Raw genomic sequence first — 21,672 nt, 5'->3', positions numbered from 1 at the left:
GGGTGTGGGCTGTGTGGGTCTGGATCCAGAGCAGAGGCTCTGCTCTAGGCACTGGTGCAAACCAGAAGGCACAGGGGTCTCTGGCTGGGTGGGGTGTCTGCATCCTTGAGCCACAGGGGTCCTGGTACGTTGGGTATTGGGGTCTCACCTGTGATCCTGGATGAGTCAGAATACCTGGGGAGTTGATCTGTAACTGTAGTATGATTGTGTGGGTTTGGATCCAGAGCAGAAGCTCTGCTCCAGGCACTGGTGCAAACAGGAAGGCACGCAGTGCAGCTGGTCTTTAGTAACATGTATTCCCCTTGCTAGATTATGTTGTGCTAGTTTTGTGGCTTCGTGCCTCCACCATGACAACCATTGTAATTGTTGACCAGCTTCTACAACAGCTGACACCAATCCCTTTCAATCTTTTGGGATAACGCTATGCTGTATAGCCCAGTTATTTAGCATTTCTTTGACAAAGGAAGAATTTAAGTCATACAATACCATGGCCTCTCTTTTTCTCTCTCTCTCTGTTTTGTTTTGGTTTGGTTTGTTTTTTTTTTTTTTTTTTGAGACAGGGTTTCTCTGTGTAGCCTTGGCTGTACTGGAACTCACTCTGTAGACCAGACTGGCCTCGAACTCAGAAATCTGCCTGCCTCTGCCTCCCAAGTGCTGGGATAAAAGGCGTGTGCCACCACGCCCGGCCATGGGCTCTTTAAAATGCTTTAAATCTAGCATTTGTATCTGTCTCCAGGTCAATTCATTATAAGCCTGTCCACCTCTATTAGCAGGCATATGCTGCATAGACTGGGAAGGCTGAAGGTGCCTGAGTAGCAACGTCTCTGGTGGTGCACTTAGCTGCACATTAAACTGTTGTACCTGAGCCATTTCCTGCCTTTCAGGCCCCTAGAAGCATGGCAGGGCAGAAGTTTACCGTCCAGCCTAGTTTGCTTTCATTGTGCAATACATTCCTGGTCTCATTCTCTAAGTCTGAACTTTTTCACCTCCCAGTGGGCCCCCTTTCCCCAAGCTCTTCTACCTCTATCTGAAAACTCTCTAAATGCATAGTCAAGTCTACAATCTTCTCTATCAGAAGAGAATTGTCAGGTTTCCCATTAAACTTTTCCAAAATAGTATACAAAACAAAGCCAAAAAATCTCTTTTGGGAGCAAGGCAGGATACCATCCAGCAGCACTAGCTGCCATTTTGCCAATCTCCTTAAGCACATTGCTAACTGCTTATAATCTGCAGTTTTCTCTACATTCGAAGCAGAGTTACCCATAATGCCTAAGCCACTTGGGGACTACCCATAACTTTAATGATTCAAAGCCTATTTTTAATGGTTCTTAGACGTTTTAACCTCCCTTTTAGCCTACCACCCACCAGAGGTAGTGGGAAAGAAAGGTTTCTGAGGACATGGACCTATTTAGAAAGATTCTTTGAAGCAACTCCCATCTGTGTTGTCTGGAAATTGGCAGTTCAGTTCACAGGTCCATCCACTCGGAAGCACTTTAGATACGCCAGCAGTCCAGTTTGGTAGTTAGGATAGCAAACATGAATCAGCAGTGGTGGCATTGCCTGCCTAGGGGAAGCAGGAGGGACCCCAAGGGAAACCAGAAGTACTTGGCTGTGCCTCTCACAGGGAAGTGAAGATCACTGAAGACACGAGACCCACAAAACAGCCAGCTTTATAAGCCAAGCTCCACCCCCACCATGCCCTATAACTGTCTGTCCAGGCCTATTTATAGCCTCCAAACATCACGTGGCCAGCATGTGTCTTGCCTTAGCACATTCATCTGTCTCAGCTGACATCACTCTGCCAATCAGCCCAAGTCCACTGAAGCAGCAAGAAACTGCAGCATATCACTGGACATTTTTTGGATGCATTTCTGTCTATGGAGTCCAACAAATGCAGTTCAACTATGCAACATAAGGCAGATCAACACATGGATTTTGTTATCGAAGAATCCTCATCACATGTCCTTTCACATGCTTGCTTTAGCAGAACATCCTTTCTCCTGTGTCTGCTTCAGCCAAATATTCCTTCACGAGTCTGCCTTAATCTTTCACCTGTGTCCACTTCAGGAAAACACTCCTTCAGGTGTATACCCCAGCAAAACACCATCCAGCACAACTGAGTTTCCAAAGAACCCTCAAGTTTCCACTTCATTTTTGTAGACAGGCTTCCTTCATGTAGCCTTGGCTGTCCTGGGACTTGTTCTGTAGACCTGTCTTGCCTCAAACCTTACCTGACTCTGCCTCCTGAGTGCTAGGATTAAAGATATGTACCACCACACCTGGCAATTATGTGTAGTGGCAATTTTCAGAATTCTGATATTTTGCTTTCTTTAAAAAACACAGAAATAGTATGTTTTTGTCTTAATATTAAGTGTGGGGATATGGGGCTGCTTTGTAGCAGCTGACTGATTAGCAGAGCCATGGTTTTGCCAGCTGCAGATAGTTTCTGTGTTTGTGTGGCATTTGAAATTCTGGGAATTTTTCAGAGGGTATATAAATGCTAGCACCCTGATAAGTGGAGTTGGTGTGTTAGCCATTGGGGGTAGGGGGAGGGGATTGTGGTTTGTTAATAGCAGTGCTCAAAGAAGAAACTAGATTCAGGGATCTCTATCTCTCTCTCCTCCTCTATCCTTCTTTCTCTATCTAGTGATAGAGGGTGAAATGGGTGGGAGGATGAAGGGTGGGAAAAAGAACCCACAAAGTAGCAAAAACCTACTTCAAGGGTGAGCAACTTTTTTTTTTTTTTCTTTTCGAGACAGGGTTTCTCTGTGTCGCCCTGGCTGTCCTGGAACTCACTCTGTAGACCAGGCTGGCCTCGAACTCAAATATCCGCCTGCCTCTTCATCCCAAGTGCTGGGATTAAAGGCATATGCCACCACCACCAGGCAAGTCTGCGTAACTTAAATCGTCAGGAAAGACCACTCCACTACAGCTGTCACCAAATGCTGAATCCCTGAGGCTCCCAACCCCTTGAATCAGGCAACTCCACAGTCTCTTCTGTCAATTGTCAATAGCTGTTAATATAACCGTGGGAAGTGGCCTAGTGAGTCTTACGCCTTTTCAAGTTTCCTCAGGCTTGTACATTTAATTACCATGCTAAGTCTTAAGAGCTGCTCTCCCCTCTTCATGAAATAATATTTCAATTAGGAGAAAACAATATACATTTAGTTATATATTCTCATTCAGTGGCTCAAAATGGACTCAAACCCTCCTATCTGAGCTCTAATTCCAGGGATTACAGACATGAATCACCACTCCCAGGATACTTAGTGTTTTAAGAGATTCGTCCTCGGCCCAACCGATCCTTTTCAATCTCATAAGTATCTGTGACCAGAGTCGTGCCCTACTGCCACTTTTGCTGACAATGCCCTGTGAGTGGCCTAGGGCTTTAATCCCAGTACTCGGGAGGTAGAGGTAAGTGGATCTCGGAGTTTGAGGCCAGCTTGGTCTACAGAGTGAGTTCGAAGGATGGACAGAACTACACTGTCAAGTTCTGATAAAGAGAGACACTACAGGGTGAATTTAGGCTTCTCAGCAGCAGTGGAGGATCAGCTTTTGAAAGACCGTGTACTCTGAACTACTTTGCAATTCTCCTGATGATTAACCACAGGCATCGCGACTTGGGCATCCCCGACACGGAACGGACCTGTATGCGGACCCGAGGCAGCACTGTATGCAGGACGGGCAAGGGCCATTCAAGACTGTAAAGTTACGCTGTGGAGAACGAGCCCAGCGCGCTCTCCAGACCTCCTTCCAATGAGCCGCACACCGGGAAACCAAACTGTTAGCCTCACTGCGGTACTCTGGGCGGAACATCTAGACGACACACGGATGCGACTCAAATGTCTACGTCATTGCCCGGCGCCCTAGTAGGTGCCGCCATCATGCGTTACGGAAACCCAGAGTTCTCTTCGCGGTGACTCACCGCTCACTTCCTGTTCTTGCGCCTCGGCTCGAAGCCTCCAGAAGGCGGGGCCATTTGCAGTTGCACTCGAGGCCCCGCCCCACGCCAACGGGTGCCGCCATGTTGGGGGTCCTCGCCCGGGACACGTAGGCGTCCGCGTAAGATGCCGGCCGACGCTCGCTGCCGCCGCCAAGATGGCTTCCATGCGGGAGAGTGACACGGGCCTGTGGCTGCACAACAAGCTGGGCGCCACGGACGAGCTGTGGGCGCCACCCAGCATCGCGTCCCTGCTCACCGCCGCGGTCATCGATAACATCCGCCTCTGCTTCCACCGCCTCTCCTCGGCCGTGAAGCTCAAGCTACTGCTCGGGACGCTGCATCTTCCGCGCCGCACGGTGGACGAGGTGAGGACGCGGGCCAGCCTCTCCGGCCGGAGCACCGCTCCTGCCTCCCGCCGGCTCCGGCGCCGCACCTTGCCCTTTTCCCGCCGGCCGCGCGCAGCTCCGTTTTGGCGCCGTTAGCCCCTACACCTTAGTACTTCCAGCTGCTGGGCGCTGTCTGCGTTCGGGGGTCGTGGGGCCATGGTCACAACAGCCAGGCCGGCCCCTTCCGCAGTGCTAGACGCTTCAGCTCCGAAGCTACTCTTGGTTCGGGGCTGTTAGTGCAACTTTCCACGTGACTGCTGACCTTAATTTTGTTGCTTTTGCCTTACCAAATATCAGACGGCTTGCGTTCATCTCTATTCTGTGGCTTTTTGTTTTGTTTTGTTTTTGTTTTTTGAGACAGGGTTTCTCTGTGTAGCCCTGGCTGTCCTGGAACTCACTTTGTAGATCAGGCTGGCCTCGAACTCAGAAATCCGCCTGCCTCTGCTTCCTGGGATTAAAGGCGTGCGCCACCACGCCCGGCTATTCTGTGGCTTCTTTTCAGTGCACTCTTGTTCCACATTGCATCTCTCTAACTTATACTATGCTTTGCAAATACATACACAAATAATATATGTATAGTTTCACTGTTAACCCAGGTTGATCTCATACTTGGTATCCTCCAGTCTCAATCTCTGGAGGTCTGGGATTGCTGGTCTGGGCCACTACATCTGTTAGCAGCTAAGAACACCGAATTACCTTAGTTTTTAAACATTTCCAGTTATTGTATTATTTTTATATCATATCATTTTTATATCAGTTTTTATTGCAGCGCAATACCGTATACACAAAACTGCATATTCGGTTTAAAAAATACTGAGAGCTAGCTAAATGACTCGCTCCTGTTATCTCCACACATGAAAACAAGGCTGGACCCTCTAAAGCACCACCATTCCTCTCTCTTTCCGGCAGGAGGTTCTTGTGATTTTATTTTGGCAGGGTTATCAATCGTGTGTGCATTCGTAGCACACACGAGTATTTGGGGTTTGCCTCATTTGAATTTAATACGGCAACAGGTTTCCACGTTATATTCATTTTCCGTGTGGTGTGGGTGTGTCTTCTGTTGGTAAACACCTGGACAGATTCATCCAGGTTGTTGCAGACAGAGTTTGATTTACTCCGAATAATGGGGTTCCATTCTTCAAGCAGACAGCGCATGGACGATTAGGTTGTGGCTGGTTTTTCTCATTCATTTTTGTTTTGTGTTTTTCTGTTTCATGTTTGTTTGTTCTGTTGTGACTGATAGCAATAGTACATGTTCATGTGAACTCTAGAAGTAACATTGGAGGTGACAGTAGGATTATACCAGGTGGCTTTTCAAAATGGTTTTATTGAATTATACTCACTAAAACAAGTAGGTCAGGTATTTAGATATTAGTAGGATTGTTTGGTTGACCTTTGTACTATTTGCTTGTTCTGCTGTTTAGCTTTCTTTTTGTGTGTGAGTTACCCATTTTGACCTGGATTGTCTTTTCTTTTCCTGACTTGTTGCTTTGAAGGAATATTCTTTTTAATCGGTGCTCACCACTCCTAGTTCCCAGTTATGGCTTAGCTTTCTGAATGGCCATGTTCAGGAAGTACTCCATTTTTGAGGTGAGGTGCCTGTGGTCTCCGTGTGTCTGTCTGTCTGTCTCTCTCTGTGAAGCTGAGTTCAGTTTTACAGGTGGCTGTGATGGTTAGCTTTTCCGCCCTGCTGCTTCTGCCTTTTTTTTTTTTTTTTTTTTTTTTTTTTTGAGTCATTTGTCTTGCTGATAACAAGCCAAGCTACTTACTGTTCCTTTATTGTTAGTGGTTTTGATGTGTAACATACAGGGCAAAACCTTCGCTTAATCTTCAGGAATGGCTTCAGCTTTTTTTGGCCCCTGGCACTTCTGTCTGTCAGTCTGTGTCTTGTGTATCATTTTCGTGTTTACATGTTTATTTATGTGTGAGGCAAGAGTTGCAGCTTAGGTGTCTACCTCTGTGGTTCTGCGTCTTTTATTATAACACAGTTTCTCGTGAACCTGGAGCTAACCTTTTGGCTAGACCGGCCAGCCAGCATAGCCCTGGGCTGCCCCTGTCTCCATCTCTAGTACTGTATGTACCCACTGAGCAAGACTTTTTATGTGACTATGGCAATCTGAACTTAGGTCTGCTGACTTCGGAAGCACTGCATCTAACTTAGCCATGTCCTTAACTCATGGTGTTAATAAAATAGTCTTCATTGTTAATTGCTTTTTAGTCTTTGTTGCAGTTTTCCTCTTAACCCAGCTAGCTCCCATTTATTTAACAAGTTCTGCGGGCACAACACCTGAGCAGTATTACTTACTATAACCTTCTAAACTAATCTGGCGACCTCCCAGCCAAAATCCCTGAGTACTTGCATTTTAGTACTGATCTGGTTCTCTGGGCTCCAGGTTTTTTCTCATTAAGTCTCCTGGACTCTCCACTTCCTCTCTCTCTTTTCTCCCTTCCCTTCCTTCTCCTACTCAGTCATTGGCTAATCAGCTTTTATTGACAAATCAGAAAATAAGATACAGAGGAAGGGGATACTTAAAATAAGGATTGCAACCAGATACAGGAGCACAGAAATCAGCATTTGAATAATACATAGATAATGTTTAATAGAGCACAATAACATTATGCCTACTCTTAATAGTATAAAATCTTGGAACCTAGAGGTTTGGGGAGTTTTTAGAACCATTAAGTTCTATGATTATCCTAGATTCATACATGTCTTTTTTTTTTTTTTTTTTTTTTTTGCTAATGGTATATAGAAATCCTTTAGGTGATCTGGGCTAAGAGCAGACGGTAACTGTTCTCGCTGTGTAATTGCGATTCTGTTCTCTCTGTGTAATTGCGATTCATTTGTTTTTTGTTTTCTTTAACCGTACTGTATTCACTATGGACTTGTACTGTGGACCCTCCCTACCTTGGCCTGTTCTTCCTTCTCAACTGCTGCTTTGTATATTTTGGGTTCCTATTCTTCGGAATGCTGTAGTTGTTACAGTTACCTTGTCACTGAACAGCAGGTGGAGTTCTCAGAATTTGCTACATTTTGTCCTTAGGCCTTTTTTAAAAAAGAGTTTATGTAAATTGTTTCACTTTATTTTTTATTGTGAGGCTTGGGGGGGGGTCCAACTTGGGGTTCAATAATAAAGACACAGGTATCTGTGTAGTATACTGTGATTGTCCAGTTTGCTGGGGCAGTCCCTTAGCTAGCCCATCTAATTCAACTGACTCCCCTGCCACGCTGTCTCTCTGTTTGGCTCTCCTGTTCTACTTCTCTGCCCTACTTCCATTCTGCTGCTGTCCCACTTCCTCTCTGCCTGGTTGTTCATTCCCAGCTCTAGCTGCCAGCTCTTTATTATGCAAAATGTCACATTCGGTCTGAACCAATCATCAGCAGAACAACATCTGTCCATCTCTGGGTGTTGCCTTTTGACATATAAGGATTATGTAACTTCCCCCAAGACAGCTTGCTTTTTTGGGCAGGTGAGGAAGCAGCAAACATTTATATATGCTGTTAGGCTGCCACCAGTGGCACAGCAATGAACAAGTAAGAATGCAGAGACAACCTACATGGCCACTTGATACAGTATGTGTGGGTTATCCCAACATCTTCCCCTTTTAGTCCAAGGAATGCCTTTATCTCCAGTATCAGTAAACTATATACAGTAAGGACAATTGTGCAAACTATTACAGTTAGAATTATATTCACAGTGTCCAGTCCATTTGTCCTATCTTGAGTCCAAAGTTCTGTAGAGGGTTTGTGTCAAATGAGCAAGGGAAAGAAACCTAAAGTGTATATATTTTTGTCAAAGATTTTTTATTTTGTGTATGAGTACACTGTAGCTATTTTCAGATGGACCAGAAGAGGGCATCAGATTCCATTATAAATGGTTGTGAGTCACCATGTGATTGTTGGGAATTGAACTCAGGACCTTTGGAAGAGCAGCCAGTGCACTTAATGCTGAGCCAAGCCATCTCTCCAGCCCCTTAAATAATTTTTTTTAAAAATCACAATTTAAGTTTTCACATCCTCCAACCTTTCTAACTTGCATTTATGAACCTTAAAACACCTTCTTAGACTCAAACATTTTCTTAGAGCCTTCACAACTTAAGCTTTTATGTCTTTCAACTTTCATAAACTTTACACCTCTTTTGTGAGTTTCTCTTTCTGAATCTACTAACAAGGAAAACTGTAAGACAAGGATGTAGTAGGACAGTAAAACCTGAGGCCCGATTTTTACACCTGAAGGGAACGAGAAGCCAGCGTAAGCCTTGGTTTCTGCTGTTGACTGATAAATCTTTCACTAATGTCATCTTCAGGTACATCAGGGTTTCACCTGAGTGACCAGGAGTGCAGACCAAGCAGCCAACGGTCCATAGGTGACAGAGCCTTACTGGCTACCTGGACAGTCACAAGGCTCCTCTTTGGTCAGTGGGGTATCCATCTTTGGGCCACCAGTCTCAGAAGACTTGACAGGCTTGCCTGTGAAGCAGGAACTTAGGGGGACTGTCCACCTTGTCTAGGCAAAGTAGGACAATCAACTCCCATGTGTTATACGTGTCCATCATTTGGACAGCGTGTTGTCAGCAAATAGCCAATGGTTAGTTTTGTCACGTTTGAAGTAAGCTCCCAGTGGAGTTTCTTCTGTGCCCATCATCTTCAGAGGAGGAGATTAGGGCACTGCCAGGAGCTGATCTGTCTCACTGTCACAAAAAGCCTTTTTTATTAAAGCATCTAAAATGACATATTCTGCAGATTTCTTAAGCATTGGAGGACCATCTGTCTATCTAAAGTATATCTAAATAAACAAACTTTCCTTGTTTCTAGTTGATTGTTTTGAAATGTAACAGGAAGCTTCCTAAGGCTTACAGCTGAAATTATTTACACTCGTACCTACCATGACTACAAGCACGGTTCTGAATGCATCAAAGAACCTGATTATTTATAGGTTACTGACTACTAACTTGTATTTTTTCAATGATCCTTAACAGTTTACAACAGTCCTTTTTAAGATTAGGATTTTACATTTTTAAATGAGTTGCATGCTGAAGTTATATGCACATAAGCCCTAAACAACAAGAGTTGAATCTTCTATACAGTATGTGGTAGCTAAAACATCTAAAATATTTGATTTATTGATGCCTTTTTTTTGTTGTTGTTTGTTTGTTTGTTTTTCGAGACAGGGTTTCTCTGTATAGCCCTGGCTGTCCTAGAACTCACTTTGTAGACCAGGCTGGCCTCGAACTCAGAAAGCTGCCCGCCTCTGCCTCCCGAGTTCTGAGATTAAAGGCGTGCGCCAGCATACCCGGCTTTATTGATGCCTTTTTAGTTTAAAAGGAGCTACAGTAATCTACTCTTCCCTTTCACCCCCATAAACCACTGAACAACCAACAGCCACCTCCGAGGGATGAAGGCTGTGTTCTTTGGATTGTTCCTTACTGGCTGGGGGCAACCCAATGGAAATTGGAATGCTGGCCAAGACCTGCAAGAGTGGACTGTTGCATTTGCTGTTCAGGTTCTGTAGGATCATCTGCCGCTAGAAAAGTGCAGGGCTTAGCTAAAATCCTGGCTGAAGCAGTGTGTTAGGCTGTACTATCCAGGGCTAGCCACTTTGAAGTTGTCCTGAATACAAACCTTGAAGAAACACTAGATAGAACCTGGCAGGATGCTGGAACAGTTACATGTCTCAGCATTTCAGCATCTGTCTCAGCATTCTTGGATGAATCGTGTTGGGCCACTTTTAACTTCACTGGTGCCTGGTCATTTTGCTCTGAAAGCACATAGCTTATAAAAGTAACATTGTATGTACGTTTTTATATTAACACATGTATGGAATGTGTGGTGTGCACAGATCAGGTAATGATTCTCTGCTCTGGGCCTGAGCAGGTGAAAGGCATCTGTAAGTCAGTTTGGGCTCCTGGATGGTTTGTATATGCTTGGCCCAGGGAGTGGCACTATTAAGAAGTGTAGCCTTATTGGAGTAGGTGTGGCCCTGTTGGAGTAGATGTGTCACACTGTAGGCGTGGGCTTCAAGATTTTCATCTTAGCTGTCTGGAAGCCATCTTCTCCTGTTTGTCTCCCGAACAAGATAAAGATCCCTCAGCTTCTCCTGCTCCAGCCTTGATGATAATGGACTGAACCTCTGAACTGTAAGCCAGCCCCAATTAAATGTTGTCTTTATAAGAGTTGCCTTGGTCACGGTGTCTCTTCACAGCAGTAAAACACTAACCAAACTATAATAGGATGTTATAAATCGATGGCATGTAATATAAAGTCATGGCTAATAGAGACGCCCATGTCTCCTCGGTCTCTGAGTTGTTCCTACTTAGGGAGATCAGCATTTATATTATCTGCTTTGTTATTTCTCTGGGCCTCTTACTTGTACCTTCAGTGTCAGCAGCCAAAATTTTCCCATGGCCAAATCATTAACTTGGAAGGAATCCACAACATTTTGTTTCGTGTGGAAATAAAGATGCAGCCTCTTCCCCAGTGCAACACATTTCTTGATTTCCATTCTGAGGTGAACATATTCAGCAGTCCTTTCTAAAATCCACTGTTTTTAGCAGCTGTGCTACCTGTCTCACTGATGTTTTAATAACTAAAGTTAATAAAGCATTGTGTACTCTTATCTCTGGGAGATCTCATATTCTCCTGCTTATGAGCATCTCTTTAAAGTGCCATTAGATCTTTTAACAATTGTTTGACCTGTAGAATACAACTAGTTCTTTTTATAAACTGAAGTCATTTGTTTTGGGGGGTATTGTTAGAGCAGGTTCTTTGCAATCTTCATTGATTAAATGAGGAAATTTCAGCATTAGTATAAGGCACTATAATCTCTGCTGGGTCTGTTCCTGATAATTGACAAAGCCTTACTTTTCCTTTTACAATTAAATCAGAAACCTTTTTTATATAGGTCTCTTAGGGCTTTGCTGTCAAGAGACATCATGAGCAAGGCAACTCATATAAAGGACAGTATTTAAGTGGCTTACAGTTCAGAGTCCATTGTCATAATGGCAGGAATCATGGCAGCAGGCAGACAGTCATAGTGCTGGAGGAGCTGAGAGTTGTATATCTTGATCTGAAGCCAGGCAAAAGGAGGCTCTCTTCCACACTGGGTAGAGCTTGAGCATAAGCCCTCGAAACCTCCTCCAGCAAGGCCACACCTACCCCAACCAGGTCATATCTAATTATGCCACTTCCATGGGCCAACCATATACAAACCACCACAATAGGTTTTTAATGTTTTACTCTGTTTATGTGCTAAACATACCCATTCTAAGATAGTATTGTCTTTCTGCAGAAGAATTCTTGTGGGGGAATGAGAAGAATACAATCAAGTTTGGGACCCATGTGATCCACATATGCATCCTGTAATCTCTTTTCTACCATAAGCCAATTCTCTCTCGGCCTCAGCTAATAATTTCCTTGAACTATTTAAGCCCGAATTAGCTTCTAAGTTTGAAATAAATTACTGAACCTTTGAGTAGTTAACCCCATAATGGGCCATACCCGATTAATATCTCCCAGCAGTTTTTGAAAACCATTAATAAGAGTTTGTAACTGATTTCTTTGGATCTGTACTTTCTGTGGTTAAATTTTCTTGTATTCTAGATAATTGATAGAATTTCCTCTTTGTATTTTTTTCAGGAGCAATTTATAATCCCCAGCAAAGGAAAATTGTTTTTACTTCAACAAACATTTTTTTCCTAAGGTGTGTATAATGGAATTAGCCAACAAGATATCATTTATACAATGATAAATTATAGATTGAGGAAACTTGTTTGTGAATCATTTTTAACAACTGTTGTACAAAATACTCACACATGGTGGAGCTGTTTAACATTCCTTGTGGCAAAACTTTGCATTGGTACCTTTTTATAGGCTTCTTATTGTTAAATGTGAGCACAGTGACAGCAGTTGTTCTATTTCCTACCACGGGGATATTGAGAGAAAGCAATCTTTTAAATTAATCACTTAGTAAGGCCATGCTTTAGGTAACTAAGAAGTTAAGGAGAATCCCACTTGTAAAGAACCCTAGGCTGAATTACCTTATTGATAGTTCTTAGGTCAGATAACAGCCTCTATTTTTAAGATTTCTTTTTATTGATAAATATAGGAGAATTCCAAGGGCTGGTGGACTCTTCCATATGTTAAGCCTTCAGCTGCTCTTGGACTTGGGGCCTGTAGCTTTTCCTTATTTAAGGATCCCTGCTCTGCTGAAATAGGCTTGTTACTTACCCATTTTAATGGTAGGACTATTGATACTCTGTCTAGCCCTGGCTGTCCTGGAACTCACTCTGTAGACTAGGCTGGCTTCGAACTTAGAAATCCACCTGCCTCTGCCTCCCAAGTGCTGGGATTAAAGGCCTGTGCCACCACTGCCCCGCTGGTACTCTTATCAGCAGTGGCTTTCAAATTTGGAGAGCCAACACCTGTTGTGGCCTGCCAGTGGACAGCCTGGATAGTCTATAACTTTTTTGTATCAATATTCAATGCCTTCATCAGGAGTGTCTCCCATTTTACAGCTTGTCTCTGAAGTTGAAGGAACGTTAATCTGTGTTTCCCACTGTTATAATAGATCTCTTTCCTATAAATTCATGGCAATATCTGCTACACATGGTCTTAATTCTTATCTGGTTTTTTGAACCTATACATTTAGTCCATTTTAGAGTTGGTTTTATCTGAGACAGTGTCGCAATCCCTAGGAGATATATAGATATCTTTCAGAGTGACCAGGTTAGAGTTTAAGAATCTTGTGAAGTTATTGAGGTTTTTTTTTTTTTTTTTTTTTTGGTTTTGTTTTTGGTGGTTTTTTTTTTTTTTTTTTTTTTTTTTTTGGTTTTGTTTTGTTTTGTTTTTTTGTTTTTTTGGAGACAGAATTTCTCTTTATAGCCCTGGCTGTTCTGGAACTCACTTTGTAGACCTGGCTGGCCTTGAACTCAGAAATCTGCCTGCCTCTGCCTCCCAAGTGGTGAAGTTATTGTTTTATCTGCTCCAGTATCTACTAGGCCTTCAATCCTCTCCCTATCTAAGTCTAGTCATGTGAATTCTGAGGAGGATAAGGAGTTTCTCTTCCCTTCTTTATTCTGACCCTTCTTAGGGTAGAGAAGATCATTACTAACCATATTATAATTAGCTCCATGAATGATAACTAAATGAAACTGTATGGGGCCCAGGGACCCTCTGCTATAGTGGTGTCCATTTTTTTTAACAGGTAAAATATTTTCTGCACCAGCACCAGCTGCCAGTTCTTTACTCTGCAAAAAGCCTCTCACCTTACTTACTTAGTGTGAGCCAATCAGCAGCAGGACAATGCCTAATCCATCTTTCTGTATTGCCTTTTAGGATTGAGGGCTACTTGGCCTTCGTGATGGCAGCTTGATATTTAACATGATAATTTTAGAGAATCATCTTTTGGTCAGGTGATACATAAGTATGTGTTTTCATTTAGAAAGCAGGTAATGGACCATAGAAATGGCAATACCAAATATCTTGCCAACACTTAGCTCTGGGACACACCTACATAGCCATTTGATACAACATGTGTGGGTGCAGGTCTTCCCTACAAAGATGCCTTAGAGCTGGATCTTATGGAGGCATTTCCTTGATTGAGGTTCTGTCAGGTTTACATAAGGCACACACTATTCCCTCCTCCTGGATTTGTTGAATGGGTGCCATGGCCTTGACTGCAGCTATATTCAGGATAGGATGCTTATCTTACATGTACCTTTCAAGGTGGTGCCCACAGGGTAAGGGGCTTGGTTATCACCCATTCAATCAGTGCCTGTGGTAAGCACAGTGAGAGTATGGCCAAAGGTGGGTTTTTGTTTATATTTTTATTCAGTGTGCAAATGGCTGTGTTAACCTGCGCTGCCATTACAGTATAGCTATTCCTCAGTAACTATGGGGGATTAGTTTTGAGCCCAGAATATTCAGAAGCCTGTTGTACAGTGGCATAGTCTCTTTGTGTAACCTGTGTACTTAAATCATCTATATAGCATGCATGACCTCTTGTCTAATTGTACTGCATTATTTAGGCAATAGTGTCAAATAAAAACATGCGTACCATGAGGTACTAAGAAGAAGGTATATTCTTTTGCTTTAGGATGAAATGTTCTATAAATATCTGTTAGATCCATTTGGTTCATAACGTCTGTTAGTTTCACTGTGTCTCTGTTTAGTTTCTGTTTCCATGATCTGTCCATTGCTGAGAGTGGGGTGTTGAAGTCTCTTACTGTTATTGTGTGGGGTACAATGTGTGCTTTGAGCTTTAGCAAAGTTTCTTTTATGAATGTGGGTGCCCTGGCATTTGGAGCATAGATGCTCAGAATTGAGAGTTCATCTTGGTAGATTTTTTTCTTTGTATGAAATGCCCTTCCTTACCTTTTTTTGATAACTTTTGGTTGAGAATTGATTTTATTCAATATTAGAATGGCTACTCCAGCTTGTTTCTTGGGACCATTTGCTTGGAAAATTGTTTTCCAATCTTTTACTCTGTGTCTGTCTTTGTCACTGAGGTGTATTTTCTGTATGGAGCAAAATGCTGTGTCCTGTTTATGTGTCCAGTCTGTTAGTCTATGTCTTTTTTTTTAAGGTTTATTTATTTATACATATGAGTACATCACCATTGCTTTCTTCAAACAAACCAAAAGAGGGCACCAGGCCCTACTACAGATGGTTGTGAGCCACCATGTGGTTGCTGGGAATTGAACTCAGGACCTCTGGAAGAGTAGTCAGTGCTCTTAACTGCTGAACCATCTCTCCAGCCCTAATCTATGTCTTTTTATTGGGGAATCTAGTCCATTGATATTAAGAGATATTAAGGAAAAGTGATTGTTACTTCCTGTTATTTTTGTTGTTAGAGATGGAATTATGTTTGTGTGGCTATCTTTTGGGTCTGTTGTAAGATTACTTTCTTGTTTTTCTAGGGTGTAGTTTCCCTCCTTGTGTTGGTGTTTTCTGTCTTTTATCCTTTGTAGGGCTGGATTTATGGAAAGATATTGTGTAAATTTGGTTTTGTCATAGAATATCTTGGTTTCTCTGTCTATTGTAATTGAGAGTTTTGTTGAGTATAGTAACCTGGGCTGGCATTTGTGTTCTCTTAGGGTCTGTATGACATCTGCCCAGGATCTTCTAGCCTTCATAATCTCTGGTGAGAAGTCTGGTGTAATTTTGATAGGTCTGCCTTTATATGTTATGTGACCTTTTTCCTTTACTGCTTTTGATATTCTGTCTTTGTTTAGTGCATTTGGTGTTTTGATTATTATGTGACAGGAAGAATTTCTTTTCTGGTCCAATCTATTTGGAGTTCTGTAGGCTTCTTGTATGTTCATGGGCATCTCTTTAGATTAGGGAAGTTTTCTTCTATAATTTTGTTGAAGATATTTACTGGCCCTTTGAGTTGGGAATCTTCACTCTCTTCTGTACCTATTATCCTTAGGTTTGGTCTTCTCATTGTGTCCTGGATTTCCTGGATGTTTTGGGTTAGGAGCTTTTTGCATTTTGCATTTTCTTTGACTGTTGTGTCAATGTTTTCTGTGGAATCTTCTGCACCTGAGATTCTCTCTTCTATCTCTTGTATTCTGTTAGTGATGCTTGCATCTATGACTCCTGATCTCTTTTCCTAGGTTTTCTAACTCCAGGGTTGTCTCCCTTTGTGATTTCTTTATTGTTTCTATTTCCATTTTTAGATCCTGGATGGTTTTGTTCATATCCTTCGCCTGTTTGAATGTGTTTTCTTCTAATTCTTTAAGGGATTTTTGTGTTTCCTCTTTAAGGGCTTCTAGCTGTTTACCTGTGTTCTCCTGTATTTCTTTCAGGGAGTTACTTATGTCCTTCTTAAAGTCTTCTATCACCATTATGAGAAGTGATTTTAGATCTGAATTTTGCTTTTCAGGTGTGATGGTATATCCAGGATTTGCTATGGTGGGAGAATTGGGTTCTGATGATGCCAAGTAACCTTGGTTTCTATTGCTTATGTTCTTATGCTTGCCTCCCACCATCTGATTATCTCTAGTGCTACTGGTCCTTGCTATATCTGACTGGAGCCTGTCTTTCCTGTGATCCTGGTTGTGTCAGAACTCCTCAGAGTCAAGCTGTCTCTGTGATCCTATGATTCTGGGATCTTATGATCCTGAGGTCCTGGGTGTGTCAGAGCTCCTGGGAATCAAGCTGCCTCTGGGATCCTGTGGACCTGGGTGTATTAGAGCCCCTGGGAGTGGAGCTTTTTCTGGGTGTTGTGGGATGGGTTGCGAAAATAGCACCCAAGGTCTGCTCAGGGTACCTCTGATCCTATGATACTGAGCATATCAGAGCACCTGGGAGTGGATCTTCCTCTGGGTCTTGTGGGACTGGCTGAGGAATTTGCACCTAAGGTCTGCTATGTGCACCAGCCCAGACCGGAAGGAACCTGTGCCACTGATTAGATGGAGTTCCTGGGTGCCCAGATTCTGCTGGTCCCAGTTACTTCCAGTGTTGGGGCAGATGTTGTGTCCTCCTCACCTCTCATCCTATGATCCTAGGTGTGTTAGAGTACCTGGGAGTGGATATTTCTCTGGGTGTTGTGGGACTGGCTTCAGAGTTTGTGCCCAAGGTCTGTTCAGGCCACTGGCCCAGACCAGAGGGATACTGTGCCGCTGGTTGGGGGTAGTTCCTGACGGCCTCTTTCAGATTTTAACCTGATATTTTAAGAGCCATTCTTTTAGAAAATATTTCCTGTTTTCCCTCTTGGTAAGTTGCTTTTCCAGGGCTACTGTCTTAATCATAGTATCTCCACACAGGTAACTTATAAAGGAGGGCATTTAATTTAGGGCTTGTTTACAGTTTTAAAAGGTTAGTGTCCATGCTCATCATGACTTGGAGTGTGGTGGCAGGCAGGCAGCTGGAGGGTGCTGGGGATGTAGTTGAGAGCTCACATCAGATCCACAAATTACAGGGATAGTGAGGCACAAGGCATTTGAAACCTCAAAGCCCACCCCTAGTAACGCCTTTCTCTGTGCATATTGTGTTAATTTAGGCTTCTGGGCCCCTGAAGGACTGAATAGGAATCAGCTTTGCCAAACCTCTTTATTGTTACACAAAAGGCAATTTAGCAAGTCAATTTCCTATACCAACACTTCTTATCTGATCTAGGAGGTGTGTGAAGGAATCAATACCTGAGTAACTCTCTGCTTTAGGAGACCTTTAAGTTATGCAAAGGCTCTTTGAATCCTTCTGTAGAGCCACCCCTTAAGCCTCAGAAAACAATCCCTGACTATTTACAAAAGGCTACTTTCAAAGCCATTGTCTTAGCCATATACAATGGCTATGCTAAACTTCTGCTTCACACCTCTCACCACATCTTAGTAGAACTTGCCCCCCCCCCAAGACCCCTCCTCCTAATCCTTTCCACACATGACCATTCTTATTCAAACCACCACAGCTACTGTGACTAAGCGACACTGGTTAGGTAGCATTCTTACCTGTGGGTGGTAGAGGTCAAATCCCTCTTGTCTTCAGCCACTGGCTCCCACACAGGCTGCTGCAAAGACTTCCTGGCCCCCTCTAACTCTCTGGTAGGTGTCCATAGCTCATAAGCTGCATGCGTCATTCCACGTGCCCGGCTTTCTATGGTTTCTCCTATGCACACTGTAACTTCAAGCATCTATCTATTACTAGCAGTGGCAGTTGCGCATGGTACAAGCTCTTGTCCCTGTCCCTCCTTTGCACCAAAGAAATGATGGGTCACCCACTTGCCTTGGTGCTCCATGTTACTGAACCTGAGCCCAATTCTGTATGCCAAAAGAACGCCCATTAAAGGTGCATATTGCGTAAGTATAGGCATGGCAGCCCCGTTTCCTTGAATCTTATGTTTTGTCTGCCCAGCAGAGAGAGTTAGGAAGCATAGGCACAGTCTGAAAAGCCATCCCAGCCTAACAAGTGTGCAGGGAAGGGAAGCCGATGGCCTAGGATTAAGGCAGGAAAGGATGAAGAAAGCAAAGCCCAGGTAGAGCTTTGGGGCCTGAGAGTTATAGAGATTCCTGCCATAGGCCACCCAGAGGCCACAGTCACAGCAGGGGACATTTTAAGCTGTCACTGTTCCAAGAGGCCAAGTGGGGCTGCTGGCATGTACTTGGTGTCTTCTTTCTTGGCAGATGAAGGCGGCTCTGATGGATATCATCCAGCTGGCCACGCTGGACTCAGACCCCTGGGTCCTCATGGTTGCTGACATTCTGAAGTCCTTCCCTGACACGGGCTCCTTGAATCTGGACCTTGAAGAACAGAACCCCAATGTTCAAGATATCTTAGGAGAACTTAGAGAAAAAGGTAAGTAGCCAACTTTATTTTGCAGTAGGAAAAAGGTGCTCTAGTTTTAGAAATTATGTTGTCATTATTATACCCTTGATGTAGTATGCCATGGCTCCTTATACACATGACTGCTTCAGTCTGACTTACCACAACCCTGTCCCCACTGCATGTGCTGTGTCTGCAGCTCTGACTCATCCATGATTTACTTGGCCATTGCTAGCTCTCCCCAAAAGTTCCTTGAGGGTGAAAACCTTACAGATTGTGTTTCCTGAGCCTAAAACATTCTCTGTCCTTTAGTAGATACTCATAAAAAAATACCAACAAATCAGTTTCTAGACTATGAGGTGAAGACCGTGGTTTTAGAGAGGTGAGAGTAGGAATATTTGCCTCTGACGCTCTCTCCCTTGATGGAGAATGAAGACCTATGCCTCAAGGTATTTCTCAGAAAAATGGAGTTGGAGGCTCGAGGTCACACACTCCTACAGGCCTGCTTGTGAGGCCCTAGGAGGTTTGGGGGTTTTGTTGATTTTAGTTGCAGACTCAGAGCATTGGTCTGCACATGTCACATCCCTAATGCGGTGGCTGGTTCACTTGGCAGTGGGAGGGTGAAGCAACTTACTTCTCGTGATTCTGCTTCCCCTAGTTATACACACATATATATAGACTGACTGGGATAACTCTTTGGAGTTTTTCAGGCTCCAGCCTCTTGGTGATCACATCGAATCAGGAAGCACATGTGAGTGGCTTTAGAAAACTTCCTCTGAGGAGTGTCAGGAGAGACCGCCAGGGCTCTGCAGTCAAAGGGGAAGGCTAAGATAGCCACACACTTGTTCCTCTTGGTGTTGAATCTGCCTTGTAGTTAGGATGCAGGAGGCTGCTCCCCATGCTGCTATATGCTGATGCTTGTGGTTCCTGGACCTCCACTGGGGTCCAGTGGCTGATAGCTGACATAATTGAGGAACCCTGTCTTCTTTTCTAGGCATTTCTTGTTTTTAGAAAGCCTCTGGAGAATCAGAGTTTTCCTCTAGGGCGACAGGCCTATTCTTTGGTCCTGATGCACCTGGATGATCTTGGGTTCTAGAGATGGTGGAACTGGAATGGTGGGGACGATAGGGGCTTGAAACCAAAGCAAGAAGCTGTCACAGTGATAAATAATGAAAGCCTTCATGGAGTTGTCTACATGTGAGCTATGGGGTTGTAAGACCTATTTCTCTAACCCTCTGACTCTCCACAGTGAGTGAGTGTGAGGCATCTGCCATGCTACCACTGGAGTGCCAGTACCTGAACAAGAATGCTCTGACCACCCTTGCTGGGCCCCTCACCCCACCAGTCAAGCATTTTCAGCTAAAGCGGAAACCTAAGAGTGCCACACTGCGGGCAGAACTGCTGCAGAAATGTGAGTGCCTGGGTCACAGCAACCCTGCTCTTTTCTCTGTGGGGTGTTCGCTCCAGGCCCCAAACCCCTGGAATAAGGACTCTGAGACTCAAAATATATTTACAAACACCTTGGCCATAAGCTGTGGCTCATTCTCCTACTAACTCATACTTTAATATCCCAGTTATTTTAACCTAAGTTCTGCCACATAGATGGCTACCTCCTCTCAGACCCCATGCTTCTGCCCCCCCCCCCCCCATGTTCCCAGGCAAATTTCCATGCACCTGGCTCTCTCCCAGAATCCTTTCTGCTTACCAGATGTCCCACCTTCTATTCTCCCTTTCCTATAAGCCAGAGTTTTTATTGACAAGTTGATGTATCCATACACTATACAACATATTCTCTATAAGTTCCCCTGTAGTCCAATTAAAGACTTTATTTTCCATCAGTAGACTATATACAATAATAACAAATATGAAAGATTATCAGGTGAGAATTATATTTATAGTGTCTAGCCCATATGTGTCTGGCAACTTTGGATAAAGTACTCTACCATCTACCCTATCCTGGTGAGTTCAGAGCTCTGCACTTACATCATTCTTACCATAACTTGCATAGGCTTGAAAACCTCTATCTAGTCTTCAACCCCATCTCAGAGACTACCTGAGAGAGTGTGCAGGAAGTGTAGGCAAGCAGCTTCTGGACTATGACAGTGACAGAGACAGTTGGCTGTCTGGACAGCCTCCCAAATTTCTCTGAGTCATAGGAGTATCATCTGTAGCTTTGTAGCCCAGAATATCTGACAGGCCTTTTTGTGAAACAGGAAATAGAAAAGGACTGCTCATCTTGTCTTGGCAAACCTCAGCAGTCAACTTCCCTGCATCCCATTTGTCCAGTTTGGACAGCATTCTGTCAGCATGAAGCAAGGGTAGCTTCTTGCCCACTGGCTAGCTTGCCACTTTTGAAGCAAACTCCAATGCTCATCATTTTCTTCGAAGCCCAGTAGGGGTGATGCCAGGAGCTGACCTGTCTTATTATCAAAGAAGGATTAAATTAATAAAGCATCTTTAAATGCTATATTTAAAGACCATCTATCTATAGTATATCTGAATTGTTTCTTTCTATTTACTGTCTGATTAACATTGAGAACATCTACCTCTAAATAAAGCTTAATTTTGTAAATAAAGAAGTTCCTACAAGACCATATGTTTGATTGACTATTAACTTGTATTTCTAATTATTTTAAACAGTCTTACAACAGCTTTTAAGGACTAGAACTTAACATTGCATTTTAAAATGAATTGCGTAGGTACAGTACCTTAGTGTGTTGTAGCAAAATATAATCTAAATCTGTATCAATATACAAAGATCTATACCAATGTAAACAAATATAACCTTAATATGTATCGATATACAAAGATGAATACCAGTGTAAGATTTTTGGCTTATTAATGTTCTTTGACCTAAAAGTAGATTCAATAATCCATCCATTAATCCTATATTTCCCCTTTTTCTTTTCATTCCTTCTTCCCCCTTTTCCTCCTAACACTAGACAGGAGAGAAAGGATATTGGAAAGAAAAAGAGAGAGAAAAAGAAATCCCTGAATCCAATATCTCTGTTTTGTTTCTTCCCTGACCAGAACCATTAACATATTGTAACCAACTCCCTTATACAGTGGCAACATCCATCATC

General features: G+C 43.3%; 1 protein-coding gene across 2 annotated transcripts in view; it reads left to right on the top strand.

Moving 5' to 3' along the window:
• The first annotated feature begins 3,919 nt into the window (after window positions 1-3,919).
• The window catches only part of Nelfa (negative elongation factor complex member A), a 28,377-nt gene continuing 10,624 nt past the window's right edge, over window positions 3,920-21,672 (top strand). The window contains exons 1-4 of one of the 2 annotated variants that reach the window (XM_021163014.3): window positions 4,169-4,308; window positions 11,966-12,029; window positions 18,451-18,622; window positions 19,839-20,000. In XM_021163014.3, coding sequence (XP_021018673.1) covers window positions 18,451-18,622; window positions 19,839-20,000 — 334 coding nt within the window. In that variant the 5' untranslated portion in view covers window positions 4,169-4,308; window positions 11,966-12,029. Of the gene's footprint in view, window positions 4,309-11,965; window positions 12,030-18,450; window positions 18,623-19,838; window positions 20,001-21,672 lie in introns of both variants that reach the window. The other variant, XM_021163013.3, reaches the window with a different exon arrangement.

This window comes from Mus caroli, unplaced genomic scaffold (genome assembly GCF_978045245.1).
Source record: "Mus caroli unplaced genomic scaffold, Mus_caroli_1 scaffold_4, whole genome shotgun sequence".
Classification (NCBI taxonomy): Eukaryota; Metazoa; Chordata; class Mammalia; order Rodentia; family Muridae; genus Mus; species Mus caroli.
This window is presented reverse-complemented; position numbering and strand designations above follow the sequence as displayed.